Source organism: Anser anser (genome assembly GCF_964211835.1).
Source record: "Anser anser genome assembly, chromosome: 10".
NCBI lineage: Eukaryota > Metazoa > Chordata > Aves > Anseriformes > Anatidae > Anser > Anser anser.
The window spans coordinates 14,837,680-14,855,969 of record NC_139730.1 but is presented as its reverse complement, the minus strand read 5'-3'; the positions used below and the strand labels follow the sequence as shown (position 1 = coordinate 14,855,969).

The 18,290-nt window shown below is 40.3% G+C and overlaps 2 protein-coding genes across 14 annotated transcripts in view; one reads left to right on the top strand and one right to left on the bottom strand.

The window, feature by feature from the left end:
• The window catches only part of CA12 (carbonic anhydrase 12), a 40,287-nt gene extending 22,291 nt beyond the window's left edge, over positions 1-17,996 (bottom strand). For 4 of the 5 annotated variants that reach the window (XR_014588796.1, XM_083850906.1, XM_083850905.1 and 1 more), the window contains exon 1: positions 3,095-17,996. Coding sequence is in view for 4 of the 5 variants with exons in the window: in XM_083850906.1 (XP_083707032.1) it covers positions 3,095-3,185 (91 nt within the window). In the remaining variant the exon portion in view is untranslated. Of the gene's footprint in view, positions 1-3,081 lie in introns of all 5 variants that reach the window. The other variant, XM_083850907.1, reaches the window with a different exon arrangement.
• Positions 1-18,290, top strand: part of USP3 (ubiquitin specific peptidase 3) — a 97,463-nt gene that overhangs the window by 33,795 nt on the left and 45,378 nt on the right. The window lies entirely within an intron of this gene.

The following is an 18,290-nucleotide window of genomic DNA, read 5'->3' as shown; positions in this document are numbered from 1 at the left end:
AATCCGCAGTACTTTTATATGTTTTTCTAGTTCCAGATGTTGAGCAAAACATAAAAGTTTTCAAAGGTTATGAACTCAACTCACTGAAATTATGACTAGAATTATTCCTGTGATCCTACCCATAGGGTTTAACTTTCTTGCAGTAACGTAAATCCTGGACCCAAACTCTTGTCACCCTTTCCTTTTTTGAATAGCCACAGACTATATGTAGGCATCCCTTTTTTTTTTTTTCTGGTTAGGTAAATAAGGAATATAAGTGATGTGTAGTTAAGGAATATAAGTGATGTGTAGTTATCATCAAACCCCCATGCCTAGCTGAGAAGTTTGAAACACATCAGGGGTTTGCCAGGTGCTGCACTGAGATATCATGGACAGTCCTTTCTGCACAGCTGCTCTGGGATTTGCCAACTGAAACATACAGGATGGACTTTGAAAAAAGGGGATATGATAAATGAAACAACATAACTCAGGAGATCCTGGGGTGTCCAGTGAGTACTAAAATGATCAACGATCAATATTCATCCACTGCTTAAGGAGCTGAACTTGGAACAGTGTCTTTGCATGCCTTTTGAAATGTGAAAATTTCACTTATTTAAATGCTCTTTTAAATTTTATTCTATTTTTTGTCCTGAAACCTCCTTACGGTCATTCAGCTTGCTATGTAATTACAGGAGCTTGTCCTGACAGACCTGAACAATTGTGGTTATCAGGCAATGCAGATCCTTACTCACTGAAAATGTAACTTTATTCTGCTTAGTAAACAGGTCTGAATTATGAGTTTTGCAAACACTCAGCGTGCTTCTGTGTGTGCACACGCAGGCAGGCAAATATTTATTCTTAGATGCACATCTGCTCGGTACGTGAATCTTGGCTGCATTTGTTGTACTCTACAGTGTACTCACAGACACAGCTCTTTACCAAAGAACATAGTGTGAAACGTTTGGGATTAATTTGTTGGGATGTGCAAAACAGCTGCTCATAGCTCTTTTGTATCAGTGTGTGCTGGAAGCACTGAGCTCTGTGGTTCCAGTTTGTCAGACCATTGGGCTTGTTCTTTTATGCTGGAATTTTCAAAACGAGGTCTGTGTAATCATCCAGGCTGAAGTCCCCAGGTTCCTTGTGGAGGAGAATTCGTTCCCTGTCTTAGATTACAGTACGAGAAACCTCATTCTCTTCTCCCCTTGTATCTGCAGGGGATTACCTCTTACCTACGTTTTTGGGGGTGCTTGTGTCCTGTGGTCAGCACGTTCTGTAGGTACCACTTGCATGAAGATAGTAACAAACTGTCAACACATTTTAGAAATCCCCACATCCTCATCTGAGCAGGGTTTGAATAAATATCAGTTTAACTAAAATAGCTAGTCTCCACTCCTGATCCTATTTCACGCTAAAATGTGTATGAAATGTCAAAACTCTTTCGCTCCATATATATATATTATAGTCTAGAACAACCTTAAGCAATACATTTCAAAGATATTCGATATTTTGGGCTTTTATGCAAAATAAAATAAATAAAACTTCAAATCTTTCACCAAATGGAATTTTCCTCAGCCTGTGAGTGTCTTTGATCTGTAATTCACTACAATTTTGCCTTTACTGTTGAGCACAATAATAGCAACTAGTATAGGCAGGGCTAAGGAACGTTTTGCACTTACTTCATCTAACTTAGGTCAGGAGATGAACAGATCCCAGAGGGCAGAATCTTTGGTTTTGTCTGAATGAACATGTCAGAGCTGCAAAAGGAGTTTGCTGCCATCCTCAGACTGAGAGCAAGGTTGATAATAAAATTAGAATGAGGCAGAGTGTCACACAGTCTCCCAAATTTGGACAGAAGACTGATTCACATCTAGAAGGGTACTAACTATAAACAGCTCCATACCTGTGGGGGCTCTCCTGTTCATGCTGGGATGAGTGCTGATGAATAGTAACAGTTACATGCCCATGCATGGCAGAGAAGATTCCTAGAGCCTATGTATCTGTGTTTCACTGATCAATATCCAGGAAAGAAATACATTTTGAGTGATGTGTGGAAGCTGGGAAAGGTGTTAGTTGTGATAATCTGTATCTTAATTGTGTCTCTGACCTGGGAGGATGTCAAAAACAGGCAGATGCTGTAGCTCTTACCATTTGTTGGTACTGGGTGTCTAATGCTAAACTAGGAGTTCTCCAGATTTCCCTTCAGGATAAATCATCAATCAGGATAAATCATCAAACATATCTATGATTCTATGATTCTATGATATCTTTTCAACACATCCTTTCACTTCCAAGCCTTCTCTATTGTCAGAGGCATCATTCTGGAAAGCACCAAGCTCCAGAAACCTATGCCCTTCAACGGGGAGATTCTGCTAAAGAATATAGCATTTTTTTCAGAGGAAATATGCCTGAAATAACAAGCCGACCTGAAAAGTTTGAAATTCCCCCCCTCTGAGTAGCTCATGCTGAAAACCTGGCAAAATGCAGAGCTCTGTAAAATCTTGACTGCTCTGGATTACATTTGAGCCTTCAGGATTTTCCTTTCATGAATATACGTGCTGAGTAAGTCCTCTCACACAGCCCTATATTATGATTCTCCCTCATATCCTATAATTACACTAGGGGGATTATAATCAGCTTGAATGGATGAAAATTAACTCCTAAAAAGAGAGCGAGGAGCGCTGACCTCCTGGTTTGTTTAAATATAAGACAATGAGGTCTAGTATGTGAGAAATGGGGCACTTCATAGGGATTGCATTCTTTTTGTCTGGTTTAAAAATAAATGAGGCAGAGCGAAAGATGCCATGCTTCCACTAACTCAGGGAAAGGCCAGCCTTCATTTTATGAGAAAAAGAAAGATCACAATGCAAGGCATACTGAGCACTTGATAAATCTGTAACACAGACTAAATCAGAAGACAGATTTCTTTTTTCTTTAATTTCTCAGAATAGGTATTCTGATATATAAAATAAGGATACTAACTCCAAACTGCAGAGTGCAACAATATACAAGTTTGAGCATGCTACTGAAATAATAATTTTTAAAGCCTTAATTTTCTGCATACTTTAGCTGCCCAAAGTTAAGAGTGACAATAAAATAGAAAGCCAAAAGACTTTACCATTCAACGGCGCTGGTACTGAGAGTTGTATCTTCAGGAAGAGAATAAGCACCGTAGTGAGTACGACTCTACTGAAGCTCTTGGCTGACATCTCAAGGAAAGACTTATAATATTCCAACAGTTCACAGATTTCTCTGTACTCTGAAGAGAATCCCTTGTAAATATCTGGTAAACTGCAGAAAGCACATATAAAAAGCTTCTGCTAGTGACTTAATGCCCTTCTTTTTCCTTCTCTCTCTCCCTCCTTTTAGGTCTCCTTTTTATAAAGCTCCTCAGCCTCATCCCAAAACAAATGATGTAATCAGACCTGCCTCTAGGTCACAGCACCCTCAGAAAACTGATCACATCCTTGATTACCCCAATTTTACTGAACTTCTGAGAGGACAGACTCCAGCACTTAGAAAGGAAATTTAAATGTGGAACTGCAGAAGTTATTTAGCAGAGACACAAATGCTTACAAGACATGTCCTTTGCTTTTAGGGACCAGACCACAGTAGAGTTTTTTTAGCCTATTTCAGAGTGGCTCCCTCAACTCCCATTTTTGGATCGGTGTGATTTTAGCATAAAGGGCCACTGTGAGAACTCGAAGGAGGGGAAGCTAATGGAGGGAAAGAGAGGTGAGGCTGTGTGGGGGACTGTTAATACCTCAGATGGACCATGGACACTTCCCAGGAGAAAACATTCAGCTTGTCAGGAAGGGATTTTTTTTTTTTTTTAAGCTGAAAGCTCTTGGAACTGAGAGAGCACATGAAACAGGGAGAAATGAAAATTCAGGAAGAAACAACCCCAGAGGCTGATGTTATGTTCAGGACATATATGGAGAGGTGTAGAGAGGAGAACAGGGTATAGGTGATGTCCTCTTCTGAAGGTGATTGAGGAATAACCTCTTAAACTGAATGCACCATGGATAGCTGAGGAGGAGAAGAAGGGATTGGAGAGACTCACTAGTTTCAGTTAAATACATTATTATTTATAACTGTTATTAACTACTTACAATGTCCTAGTAGCAACCATACAGCATGTATTAGTTTTGATTGGTCAAACTCAATTTTCAGCATTTTGATTTATCAACTGCTGTTTAAATGCTTAGTATTCTTAGACTTACTCATTTTTTCCTACCATCATTCATGAGGCTGATACAGGGAAAGGAAAGCTGCCTGGAGCATGGCTCAATTCTATCTAGATCCTAGGTAGGTACCTGTTGAAGAGCATGATTCTGGCATATTGGGGCTATTTATCTGTAGCCCTACCCAACCCAGCCATGCAGAGGCAGGCTGCAGACTGCAGCAGCAAATGATGAATGGCTTGTGCTCTTCTAGATAGTAGCTGTCTTTGAGTACGGGTCCTCTCTCATACTTACTCTTAGTATTTTGTAAATCTAGATTGTAATAGCTGATTCTGCCTGCTCTGTTTCAGCCAGATGTAATCTAGAGGGAGAGGGTGTGAGCTATAGTAAAAATGTTTTTAACACAGCTTTTTAATTGCCATTGCCCAAAAGAGAGGGATGTAATCTGTCTACCGTGTTTGTATAGAGGAGCATGCTGAGTCTGTTGAGGTTTCTGTAGAAGAAATTGTTTTGTCACCAGCCTTAACATAACTGGCAACCTGTTCGACGAGCTGCTAAGGCTGGTATCAGTAACAGCTGAAGATGATGTCCTCTGCAAAATGACTCTCTTGTGTAGTAGGGTGTGGACTGAGCTATCTGCCAGACATACATCCCCTTCTTCCTATTTTCTGCCCATGTTCTTGAAAAGTCCGCTACGCTGAAGTATGCTCTGAATCTTACCTTTTCCCTCAGCTCTTTTTTTTTTACATCTCTACATTCTACACCTCTCCTGGCCCAGTTTCTGCTGTAATTTGGCTTGACATCATCAGGAGGAATTCTGGGCAGTGCTCATGCTTTTGAGGCTAGCTGGGTAGAAAATGTTTTGCTTGCAAAATACAAGCCCCCCCCCCCCCCCCCAAACAAGCAAACAAACAAACTCCAACACATCCCTGAAACAGTTGACAGAGTTTCCTGCTTGTATTCTATGCAAACCACACAGGGCTTGCCATTTGATTCTATCTTTATGAAATTTTAGGTTGCTAGCAGTTGGCTTTCATCTCAGCATCATTCCAAGGTGGAGACAGAGCAGGGCTGTCACAGATTGGTGAGGCTCATGAGAAGTTGTAGCTTTGGATCTACACCTTCTCATGAGCCCTGCCAGTCTGTGACGTGGCAATGTAAGCCACAACCAAGTCAGCCCCCTATTATGTTCGTTCAAGAGCTACATTTTTCATATGCCTTGGTGAAAATACAGTGTATGAAGTGATCTCACGGCAGTTCATCTTCCTGAGTAAAATTGGGTTAGCAAAATACTGATTTAGTTAGAACATTTACTCTTTTTGTTGTTTGTTGAGATTTGAGGCCACCAGGAATAGCCATATTTCTGACGTGAACTACTTAATTTGTTTATTAAGCCAAACTGTGCTATTGGCAAACAGACACATTTCATAATGATGGACTTGAGAATTTTGGAAAAAGAAATGAAGGCAATTGCTTTGGCCTTGCTGGCATATCTTTGATAGCATCATCCAACACATATTTAGACAAAATTTAATTTATTTTTTCTTATCTTCACTGTCTAAAATTGTGGTTTTCCCATGGAATAAATATTGTAAAGTCATTACTATAAATAACATATTATATCTTAAGGGTTTTTTTTTTTTTTTGCAAATTAACTCCTAAAGTGCCTTCCAGCATGGGAAAAGGTCATGTCATTCCAGTTATGCAGGAATCAACTGAAGAGTCATCAGTTTTAGCAGGAAATCAGACTGGGAACGTGGGTTTCCAGATATTCTTCAGGCAGTGTCAACACGTAAATTGATGAGCGGAATGATTCCAAAGCCCTGGAATCATGGTACCTCTAGTCTTCCGGAACTGAATTCTGGTCTTGGTTGGTGGGGCACAACCAGCTAGAAAGGAAGGAGCTGGAGACACAGGACAGCTGTGGAATAAGCTCTCTTGGAAAGCCATAGTTTACTCAGATTAAATCATAGGCCTGTTTTCTACCTTTTAAGTTTAAGTGCCTTAGTTTCCACTGTTGGACTTTTATGGCTTGAATCCTATGGCCCAGCGTTGCACAGGCATGCACATATCTCTATGCGTTTCATTGTCACTCTTAAAAATGAAGCCTAAAAACATTCCAGTGGGAACAAAAAGGAATTTTAGTGGAAGTTCCAGAAAAGTTCCAGAAAAGTTCCAGAAATTCATTTTGAGTTTTGCATCTGTTTTCCATCCTGCAAAACCAGCAGATGTGTTGCTGTGTTCCAAACCTTTGGTCTTACTGGCATCAGACGACTCTTCTAAAGGCATTTGGGAAGTGGAATTTGGGGGTAGTTGCAATGGGGTCTCTGGAATTGAGTATTTAGTCTTCTTGGCTGTGCAGCTAGCACTCATACCTTAGGAATCACTAGTTGAGGACAAAGAGATCCCAGAAAACTTGTACGTGAGAGGGAGCCTTAAAAAAAACAACTCATTAATAATATTTTGGGTGTCTCAGAGTAAGAATAGATAATAAATATGTAATAAGACAAACAACTCAGAGGTGATGGACGTGTCCATTTAATTGTTTTGGAAAGGATGTATACAGATATTAAAAGCTAAAATTGTTACTAGGTAGCTAACTATTAAATATAAATACAGAGTAATTCCTGATTGGCAGAGATCAAGCTTTGAAGTGAACCTTGCCTTACCAGATAAACTGAGGGGACACAAGATAACCTTCTTTTTCTTGGCAAAGGCACTGAATGTGTATCCTGAGGCACAGTGAGTAAAGGTAGATTTTTTTCAGCTGTGGTTTCATTTTCATTACATCAGCAAGCCTTGAAGGTAAGAACTAATCTTCTAAAAATCCTTCATATTGTGGATGATGCACAAAACAAAGACACTGATCAAGACACTGGTTACTACAAGCCACAGAGTTAAGGCAGGAATTCATAAATCCAATGCCCAACCCTCTGAATAATATCGTACCTCTCTAAAATTCTCTATATGTTAGTTGTTTTCCTTCAGCCCTCCCAAAAATATTAGTCCTTATGGAATAAATGTCTGCTATGGCAGACTAGCCTAGTGAAGTCAAGGTCAAGGTTTCTTGCTTTTATTGAAGTATCTGCTAAATGTGCTGTGAACTGTCAGATGAAGCAGGGCAACACTCCAGGATTTTGTGCATGAGAATGTCAAGCAACACTGTGGGTAGCCACTTGCACAAACTCAGATCAATTTCCCCCAGCCGTTTTTCTTTTCAAACTATTATTCTGATTTATTCACTTCACTAAACTTAACCTCTTAGGTTGTGTTAGGGCATTGACTGGCACAGTCATTGATGAAATCTTTCACCCCTAGGTTGCTAGGTTTAACTTAGATATGGACATGTGAAATTAAGCTGTTGCTGCTCTGATGCCTTGGCAGAATACAAGGTGGCTTCTGCACAGTTCCTAATGGGCAGGAGTTTACATCAGTGAAGCAGTAACAGGCATTAAACAGTATCTTTGGTCACCTCGTTCAGGAGGAAAAAAATGCTAAGCAGGCACAGGGTTCTTCCCTGGGGCTCTGACACACTACAGAACTGACTTGTGTGAACACTTAAACAGTCTGAGAGGATATTCCTGCAAACCAGAACATTTGCTCATGATTGTCTTGGTTCATTTTCCTCCCCAAGTGCAGGTGATGGTGATGGTCCAGGACCTACTATGGAATAGCTGACAAAGTAGTTAAAAGGCAAGGCAGAAAAGTAACAGGGAGTGACAGGAGGGGGAAAGCAAGATGAACCAAAAGCCAAGTAAGGGAAAATGTCACACGTATGTATAACAGATATATTGCTTTGATGAATTCTTCAAATTGCTGCAGGCAAGATTAATCTCCCTTTTGCTGACAGTTTCTCTCCTAGATTCCTTTCAGCATGATCTTTCCCACTCCAGGAGGATTCAGGCAACATGATCACAAGCGATGCCTGCCAGGTTGCTCTCTCTGTTTATTCCAGTTTCCAGGGCAGTCTGACATCTTTCCTGGGTGTTAACCACTCACTTAGTTTTCATTATGTTAACTAGACATAAAGGTGAATTCGATGAGGCATGCAAACATCAGCAACAATTTGATGGGGCATGCAAACATGAGCTTGTGTAGGAATAAAGATAAATTACTGAGACTGTCTAGCTCAGTAGCAATGGATGATTTTGTATTTCGAAGGACATAGTCCATGAAGTGGAGCCTGCTGGAAGGTATTAAATCTTAATTTACTTCTGGAATTCACTGCACAAGAGAAGTATTAAAAACATACTTAGGTTCTTGCCATTCTATACACCCTTGCATTTTACAGTGAGGTCATTTGTACTGTCCATTTTTTCCTCTGATTATTATTACTCTGTGCTGTATGAATAACAAATTGCTGGCCAACTAGGGGATTAGAATGTTCCCTTTTAGGTTTCTTTCCTCAGATCAGAGGGAATAGATACACAGCTTATTGTAGGCCTGAAGTGGGGATTTGGCTTGCTGGGATGTAATGTCTTAGGGTTGTACTGTGATCTGGCAAAACTGGCCGAAGGGGGATTGTTCCAGTGTAAGAAAAGCTGCAAACTGGGCAAACTTGGCTGAGAGGAGGGTATTACTGCATCAAGCTTTATATAGGTGTGTAGGCATAATATGTGAGAATGGAGGCTAGTCAGTTCTTCAGCTTGTGGCCTGGAGTAGAAACTACTGGGCAGTATACGATACTGTGCTTACCACAAATTGCTTATGTTGATTTCCATTTTCATAAGCTGTGCTCAGAACAAGGCTATTACCATTGTCTTGCTCTGCAACAAAAGCTACACATCAGAGAAGATTTCTTTTAACATAACTTTTATCCCAGGCTTTTTCTTGCATACACAGTGGCATCCTGATGTTTGCACAACTGAGAAAAAAGTTCCAGGTTTTATATGAGGTCACTTTTTGCTGCTTTGCATGTGATTCTTGACTTTGTGTTATGTCCATCTCCTCAGCTGCAGTATGTCCCATTAGCTGCTTGGCTGTGTTTCTCTTTCAATCAGGCTTCCCATATTAGCCTCTCTGAAGATGTAAGAGTACAGCTCTATCCTTCGTTTTGATTTCTAAACAATACGAAACTCTTCAAGTTTCTGTTTGTATGGCAGTCCATTCAGGTCACAGCTGTCAGGGCAGCAATTAACCACTTCTCATATCTACCTATTTTTCAATCTTCTTCATGTCAATAGTCCTCCAGCACAGCAAATACTGTTCAGGCTCCTTGTGGTACCCACTGTGGAACCACACACACTGAGCAATTGGTTGAACAGGATCTAACCTTGCTAGCAGGACAGAATAGGGCTCTTGGATTGGCAGCAACTTGAATTTCAAACAGAAGACCAGTCTGAAAGCTCCTAACTGGCAAAAAAGTGCAGTCCACTAGAGAGGAAAGGCTGTAGAAATGTATCCTCTTGGTGAACCACAGCAGAGTCCTTTACTGCCCAGCTTTGGATCTCAACTTTAGCAAACTGTTCTCTCAAATTGCAGGATTTCACTATATGTTGTTTTTTTTATTGCACTTTTTTATCGTGTGGCTACATTTTTCTTTAATGAAGTTAAATCTCCTCATAAGTTGAGATCTTCATCCACAATCTAAGACTTGCCATTTCCTCACCTGAAAACACACTGGATTGAGAAGTCATGCAAAATGTTTCTTGAAGAAAATGGGAGCTTCCAAACTTGCTGAGTCTTAGGTGTTTCACCACAGAACAGGACAACTGACTGGAATGCCATAATTCAAAAATGTACTTCTATGGGTTCAGATTTAGAGCCTGTCTTCCCTGAAGTCAGGTCTCAAACAGATTTAAAAGAGCATGTAAGATCATGTCAAGCACGGTACTAAAACTCCCTCTGAGTGCATATATTGGTTTGTTCAGAGTACATTTTCAGAAGGATTCATTTCTCATGAATTGCTGGGTTGAATTCATCCTATTACAGTAAAACATCACTGCTAAGTAGCTTGGTCTCAGGTCCCAGCTGTTGGGAAAACTTAACTTGTGTTTAAACAGTACACTAAACTATGATGCTTAGAATAGATTAAGCAGCACCCTTAAAAGACACAGACTGAATGCTGTATTTACAGTGGCTGTAACTATAACCAGTTAGAAATATGTCTAATCTTGGCATGTATGTGAGTCAAAAGTCCAAATATGGTTGGCTGAAAGGCAGAAAGATGTGAAAATTGCTGAAGGTCTAGATCGTGTAGATGGGGAGTGCTGCGGACAGAACTAGGTCCCTTTCTTTAGTCAGCTTAAACCCAGCTGCAGCCCATCCCTAACAGGACAGCCAGCCTGCTGAGGATCCTGGGCGGTGAAGACAGGGCCAGGGAGTCAGCCCTCTGCACAGCAGCCTTGCCTGCTTCTCTGCTAGTAATTCAAGGAGAAACTTCTTCAATGAGCTCGAGCTAGTCATTGTAATGCCAGCTGTTGAATCACAGTAGCTAAAGGACTGGGGTGCCATGTGCCCACCTTCCTTCTTCCCATTGCCAGCATCAGTGCATTCTCCAGGCTCTCACTTTCCCCCCTCCAGCATGCTGCAGTGGGATACCAGATGCTTTGCAGAATTTCTGGAAAATAATATGATAATTTTCAGAGGAGTGAGAGGCTGGGCATGACCGTTTAGTTTCCCTTTTGGAAAGAAAGAAAAGAAAAAGAAAAATGCAGAGATACTCTTTTACATTATGCAACTCATCTTTACCTTATGGCTGGGGGCAGATGGGAAGGGAGCACACCCCACTGTACCTCTCCTCTGTTTTTCCAGCCTGATGAGTGGAGATGCATGAATTTGCACAGCCCTCTGTAAAGCAGAGGCATCTTGTTTTGGTCTTAGGCTCAAAGCACTGTATCCCCTGAGATAGTATATTGTGGTATTGACTGAGCCGTAATGTTTGGGCATAAAAAGGAGAATATTTCTTTGTGATTTTGTTCTGAATCATAAAAAATGGGTTTGCAAGGCAGATAGAGGGGATACATTAAATGTATGCCTCTTCATCTAATGATTTTATACAGATAATGGCATTAATTATCTTTGATTTGTCAGCTTGTTGTGGGTTCTGCTTTATCAAGGACTCAGGTCTTTTCCCATTATTAGAGTGGAGCAGTGAGGACCTGTCATTGAATGGGGAAATGGAGAAGAAGTAATGACTATATGAATGATATGTAACACAAATTTGTGTCTAAAATAGGCCCTGACAAAGTTCCTTGTCACCTGCCAGGATGGTGACCTCTGATACCACATGAAAAGCACAAATGGTATCCTACATTATGACAGGTTACCTAGTAAAGTTGTGTGAAATAATAAAAGAATCTCAAAGGCAAACCCTCTTCTGTGGTCACTGCTGTGACTAACAGGGTTTCTCTGTACTCTTCTAAAATCATGCTGAGGATTTGATTGTGTGTGGGGGTTGAGAAATGGTCCCTGCAAGGTGGCAACAGACCAGAAACAATTTCCAGTGAAAGGTTCCAGCAAACCCAAAATATGAATTCATGGTCCTCTCAGGTGGGCTTTATATAACAACTAAATAATAGGTATACACTTATGAGTCACTATATTTGTCCTGTCTGCACACACTGGAAGCCCAAAGGTCTGGTTAAAAAAAGACTCACACTTGTTTGCATGAGCAGAAGCAGAGTACAGCAAAGTGAGGCATTCTACTAAAGCTGGAACACAGCATTCTCCTGGCTTCATGCTCCTGGATTCTGCCAGAAATACTCCTCAGGACAGCAGGATCATTTCTGGTGCTGGCCACACCATCAGTGTCTCTGCTCTGTCTGCTTCATTCACCACACGTGGTCATGGTGTTGGTTCAAGAGCTGATCAAATTAAATGTGAGACACAGAGGAGCTGGACAAATGTCTTGCTGTAGGGAAGGCAGAGGCATTTGAATATGTATCATCAGTTCTGGCCTTGCCTAGTTGCTGTGCTAGCAGGGTGGGAGAAGGGAGGGAGCTGGACTGGGGGACCAGGAGCCTCCATGATGGATTTCAGTTTCTGACTATATGACTGATTTCCCTGTGCTTAATTTCTGTCTCTGCACCTTAGTAAACATCTGTAGATGCTGCATACTTTCCACACGGCAGACAGTCAGACTAATATAGCAATACAAACAGGGAGGTTTGGAAAAAATGGCCTCACTGCTCTGTTGCCTCCTTCCACTGGTGCAATTGTGCATTTTGTTCTAAGCATAGGGGCTCACCGTAGCTGATGGTGCTGCACACAGGGTGAATGCAAACACCCAATGTTGCCTCTTCCCTACCTTCACCAACACAAAATGGCTGGCGAGAGTTGGACTGCAAGTCCTTAAATTTCTTTTGGAGTGTCTGTGTGGTTGAGAGATGTTATATGCTCATTAACTTCCAAGCAACTCTCTAGTTCTCCTTCTGTTAGAAAACAAAAACAAATAACTTTGCCAAGTTGGCTTGTGACTGGAGAAAAAAAAAAAAAGAAAGAAAAACAAACCCCAAAACTCAATTTACAGCTTTTTCCAAAATATCTTTAAGCTGTCTAGAGTGACTCACTGACGTCTGCTACACATCAAGAGATCTAAAGGTATATTTTAAAATAAAACTAGCAAGATGAATATTAACTCTTCTCAGCCTCAGCTCCAAATGTATTTATGGCTTAGTGTTCTGAGTTGAGACTGTTCTAAATCAACAGGAGAACCTATGCTTAAGCTACTACAGGATGATTAAAATAGCCGTCTCCTCATGTTGGGCTTGCAGAGTCATCTCTGCTGGTGCAGACACTCAAAGCAGGCTCTGCTCCAAGCAGTATTTTATTAGCTTTGGAGACATAAAAAGCTTTCTTGGTTTGTCTTGCTGGTAAACACTTTGCCAGTCATGTGTGGGCCTTAAAAGCCAGTGTGAAAGAAGCCAGTGTTGCAGTTTTCCAGAAATGTAAATCTCTTAATAATGGCTGCACAGGCCAGGGAGTTAGGGGTGGTGGAAGGAGTTTGGGCCAGTTCTTTGCATGAGGGCATGAAAAGTGGGTGTGTTTTAAATTAAGTTTACACTGCTTATATTTTAATAATGCGTTCCATAATCTTTAAAAAGTATTAACTGTCCTCCAGCAATGTCAGGATTCCACTTCTTCTGGCCCTTACTCTCTTGGGGAAGTCAGTGCACCAGCAGTGCAGCTGGAGCTTGAAGCCTCCCTACAAGGGGATTTTTTTATGCAGTCCCTCAGACATGAGGCTGTTGGAGTTCTCCCACCAGCTTGCTTACTGCAGCCATCTTGTGTCCAGAGCTGCAACACACTATTTCAAGCACGGTGATAAACAGATTATCATAGCAAATAGTACCTTATTTGCTATGGGAGGACCAGCATAACCCAGCACTGCAGATTGTAAGCATTCCTGAATAGCCTCTGTTATTACAAAACTGTGGACTGCTGCAAACTCTTTGCTTACAGAGGTGCTGCTGGGAATGGGAATGACTGACAGGCACTGTCAGTTTTTCCACAGAATTTTTCCACAGAGTTTTTCCACATTAGCTGCACAAGTCTTTCCAGATGATGGTAAATTAGATTGATTTTTAATTTCACTTTTAACTTCATCCCTTAATTTCAGCCCTTAGTGATGCATCTTCACAATCCCAGAAAACTTGCAGCCAGCTAAGTAAATATAACCTCTAACTGCTAGAACTCTGAAATGCTTGTCGGTCTCTGGGCTTAGAACCATTTGCAAAAAATATAAGCAGCATGTGCAAACAACACAGTCAGTGCACGCACTTGCAGGAAAAAGTCAAGTCTGCAGATAGTCCTGAGTTTTACTGTCCTTGTACATTGGTACATTGTGGTTTCATATTCCTAATGATTTTACAGGGCCATCAACCATATCTGTTCATTTTCCCACATTTCAAGGTGGTGTACCATTTCTCTTCTACTTGAAATTTCAGGGCTACATGCAATAGCAGCCTGCTGGCAGCAGAAATGCCTGTGGCACAACCCTAGGCAAGGAATCTGGTTGTGACTATCGTTGGCTTTCAGGGAGAAGGGACCGGGATGGGTATGGCAAGATTTGGAGTCAGATTGATCAGCAGCACAGCAACTGAAGCTGCTGTTTTTATTTTTTTCTTCCCTTTCTGTCTTCTTGGGTGGAATGACTTCATCCCAACCTTTTATCCTAGGAGTGGATATCCTAGGAACGCAGCCTGTGCAAATGAGAAGCTGTAATGAGAAGTTGGGCTTGTTAGCCTCTGTTTCCTTACGGAAAGGCTGTAATGAGGAGCTTTACCTTCATGCAGAAATACTGACAGCAATGATGTAAAGTTTAAGCCTTCCATCTGGGAACACAATCGATGATTACTTGCCATGCTTATGAGAACCTAAATGCTGTGGCTATTTAGATCAGCGTTTTGATTTACTACAGCTGCTACACTTACCCACCAAAAGAAAAATAGCTTACTTTGGCAAGCATGTCTTGGTTATTCTGTACTTCAAAGCTCTGGCCTTTCTGTACCTGAAAGATGTAGAGCTCGCCATTCTCCCTTGGGCTTGCTTGAAATGGAGCTAAGTAAGACAAAGAAGAACTGGGTGTCCTGAACTAAAACCCCTTTTTTGAACTACACTACACACCACACAACCACACAATCATTTCTTGGGCTTGGATAGTCATGTTTACAACAGTAAAATCTCATGCTCTAAATACAGGCCTACCATTATCCTCCAAATACAAGCCTCTACCTACCTTAAGTACCATGCTTAGGGTAGAGACAGTACAGCAACCAAGGTTTGCATTGCTGAAACTTCAGTAACTTTTAGGAAACGATGGAGAGTTCAAAATGATTTTCTGCTGAAACAATAACAATTTAATGAAAGGGTCACTGTGATGAGATCCCTGAATCATTTTTTTTCTAGCTGTTTGCTACTTCACAACACTATGCTAACATGTAGTGATAGATAATCATCTATTTTTAGCCTGTTATATGTTGCTTACATGTTTGAACTATGAGAAGTCATTCAAATGAAATATGGAACGATATTGATAGGGATACGTGAATCCGTGAAGACATTGAAATGTAGTATGTCGATGCTGTTTAACTATCCTTTTGTGACTAGAGATGGGGCAACGAGGGACCACAAAATGCAGCAAGTCTTACCAAGCTTACTCATTTACTGGCTGGAACATCCATTCTGGTCACTGCTATGAAAGCACACTTTTAACAAAAGGAAATCGTACTAATGAAAGGTTTAACTGCAGTTATGTGTCACCTTAGATTCTTTTAGACACACAGATCTCAGAACATACAGAAATGCACAATAACTTGGTACAGTGTCACAGTGAATTGGGGATGCTTGTATTATGTGAGCATGGATGAGTTGCCAAGCACTTCCTGGGGGAGTGCAAACAAATCTTTTTTCATGGTGCATCATAAATTCTTGACCACAGAGGCACTGCAGAAATCAGTCTTGGTAAATTTGAGAGTCTAGCAGGTAGAGGCAAAGTAATACAGACTTACAGCTATTCTTAAATAATTGCTGTAGCTATATTGAATTGTATAGGGCTTTGAGTGAACGAAATAATAGGCATTGCAGATTTAAAACTCTTTAAAAGGTCTTCAAACAGTTTTCTTGAATGTGATTTGTATCACCAAAGTAACTTCCTGATCCTCCTGCAAAATGCCATGATTTTAAATGATTAAAAATATATTGTGTCTTGACTTTGTTTAGTGTGAAACAAGTCAAAATCCCAGGAAAGGAAGACTGTTTAATATGGTAAAAAGAAGGTCTGGATCTACTCTATAACTTAGCTGCATCTCTGTTCTTCAAAGTTCAGGGCTATCAGTGTCAGCAGTTCATAAAATCCCTTTGGTTACAGCACTGAACAGCATATTCACATTTTGCTATACTGAGAAAATCAGCTTAGTGTTTGTTGCTGAGCGAGACTGCTTTTAAAGATCTAATATTGCTTGTAGGGGATCTCTGTGGCTTCTTGTTTCAGCGCAAGCTGGATATCTCCCTCCCACTGTATTTTACCATCTCAGTTTCAAGCTCCAGCTAGAGCAGAAAAATTTCGGAGAGCCTTGTTCAGTTCCTGAGTTAGCAGATTTCAAGCAAAGAGAGTGAGGACAGGAAATCTGAACCAATGGTCTCCTTTTCATGATTCGGATTGCTGTTCAACATTGTGAGTAACTGATCCTGATAACATGATAAAAAAATAATATATTCCTAGTGACATGGCAAGAAAATTCCCATTTCCCTGGTCTAATTTTATCCCAAACAGATAAAATGCTGCCATTCGGGGACCAACACAAGTCTCATTCATCCCAATTACCAGTGATGTGTATGCACTGTCTTTGTGTACAATGGCAAGGTGTTGCCAGGGATATTTTGCTTTTGAGTCATATTGCTTCAGAATCTAAATGCTCTGAGCCACTGGTACCTTCTGTGTTAATATTTACAGCATTTTGTAGACAATAAAGTAAAACTAAAATCCAGTACATGCCCAGTACAGTACAAGCAACAGTGGGCTGCAAAATTCTTTGAACAGACCTAGAATCATGTCTGTGCAACAGAGAGATGGAATGCCCTTGTAGCTTACAGCAAACAGAGAAGCAAAAATAGCTTGTGGACTATTTTGACTGTCAACAATCTTGTTTAATGTAGAATGAAAAGTAGTATGGTTTGTGTACAGTTACAGTTCACAGACATATGATACTTTTACTGTAGTAATGTTCTACATGGAAAAAACAGATGTTAGAGGTGAAAAAAGTCATATTAGTTCATCCAGTTTATCCTGGGTCTTTCCCATCAGACCATTTTTAAGTGTTTGGGATGGGACTTGAGAAATTACTTCTTTTACAACACTTTCTTTAGAAGTTCTTTTCACAGACAAATAGATTTTACATTGTTTCCTGAGATTTATCTAAAGTAGTATCATTCTGCACCATCCCATTCCCTTCCCAACCCTGCCGTGATCATCAGAGAAATGCTTCTTTTAATTTTGTGGTTTCATTTTAGTCTATTTTCCTTATATCTGTTAGCAAGCTAATCTTGGTAGTGAAATTCAAAACGCGTATGTTATCTTCACGCTTAGTGATTGTGGCATAGAAACTTCTATGGTTTTGCCCCATGTGACATAAAAAACAGTACCAGTGAGTTTTAGGTTCTGGAATTATTCAAGTGCTTTTGAACAGTTTTCTCTTCCTTGATCGAATGGATCGGCTGGTCCTAGCTACCACATTTTCCTGTCAAATAGGTTTTCTTTCAAAAGGATGTTTGGGAGAACTCTGAGTTCTTCTCTACGCTTTTTTTTCTCTGACACACAGTGTAAAATGAGTTGTGTATTTTTTCAGATATACCCATAGTTATCTCATTTGCCTAAAATTATCGTGTAAGCCTTGCTCAGTTGTGATAAAGAGAAATTAGCTGTATAGTCTGTGAAGTATTCTGTTTTGATTAAGATAGGATGAAATAAAACCTGATGATCTTAAAAATAGCTTAAGATGAGTAGAGAATCATAAGATTATTTTCGAGACTGCATTTGGAAATAATATAATATAAAATTTACATAACTGATTACAGTAGAAGCTAGGAAATCTGAAGGCCAGTGATATCAAAGAAGCGGGATGCCACCAGAATGGACTTGCATTATTGAACAGACTCTGGAGGACAATTAATGAAGCTGGTGTTGAAAGCTGCCAGGCATGAGAACTTCCATGCATTTGTTTAAGGCATGAATTGAAAATAACCCCTTTTCTATACAAAAGTTAAGAAACACTGTGGAGAATTTTAAAGCAATTAAGTTCATTCATGTCATATTTTTTTTTACATCTTTCTTGATTTGTTCAAAAAAAAACACCACCTCAAACCCACCACACAGATTAATCACATTCACCTTTATTTATACCTTGCAGTGGGCTCAAGCCAGTGCAGACAAAGCTAAGTTTGGATCAAAGGTAAAGCATTGCCTTTGTTCAATAGGATGCCTCTGGAGTCCTTGGAAAATGATGTGAAATTAACATAAGCTCTCAGAAATCAAAGCACTAGAAGATCATCTGAATATCAGTTATTTTTATTCTGGTAAAAAGACTACATCTCTTTGCTTGTTTGTTGCACTGCTCTCTTTTCCTCCTACTACCACTCTCTCTTCTGGAGCTACAGCTCCCAGAACACAATGAACTAGAGCCATATTCTAAG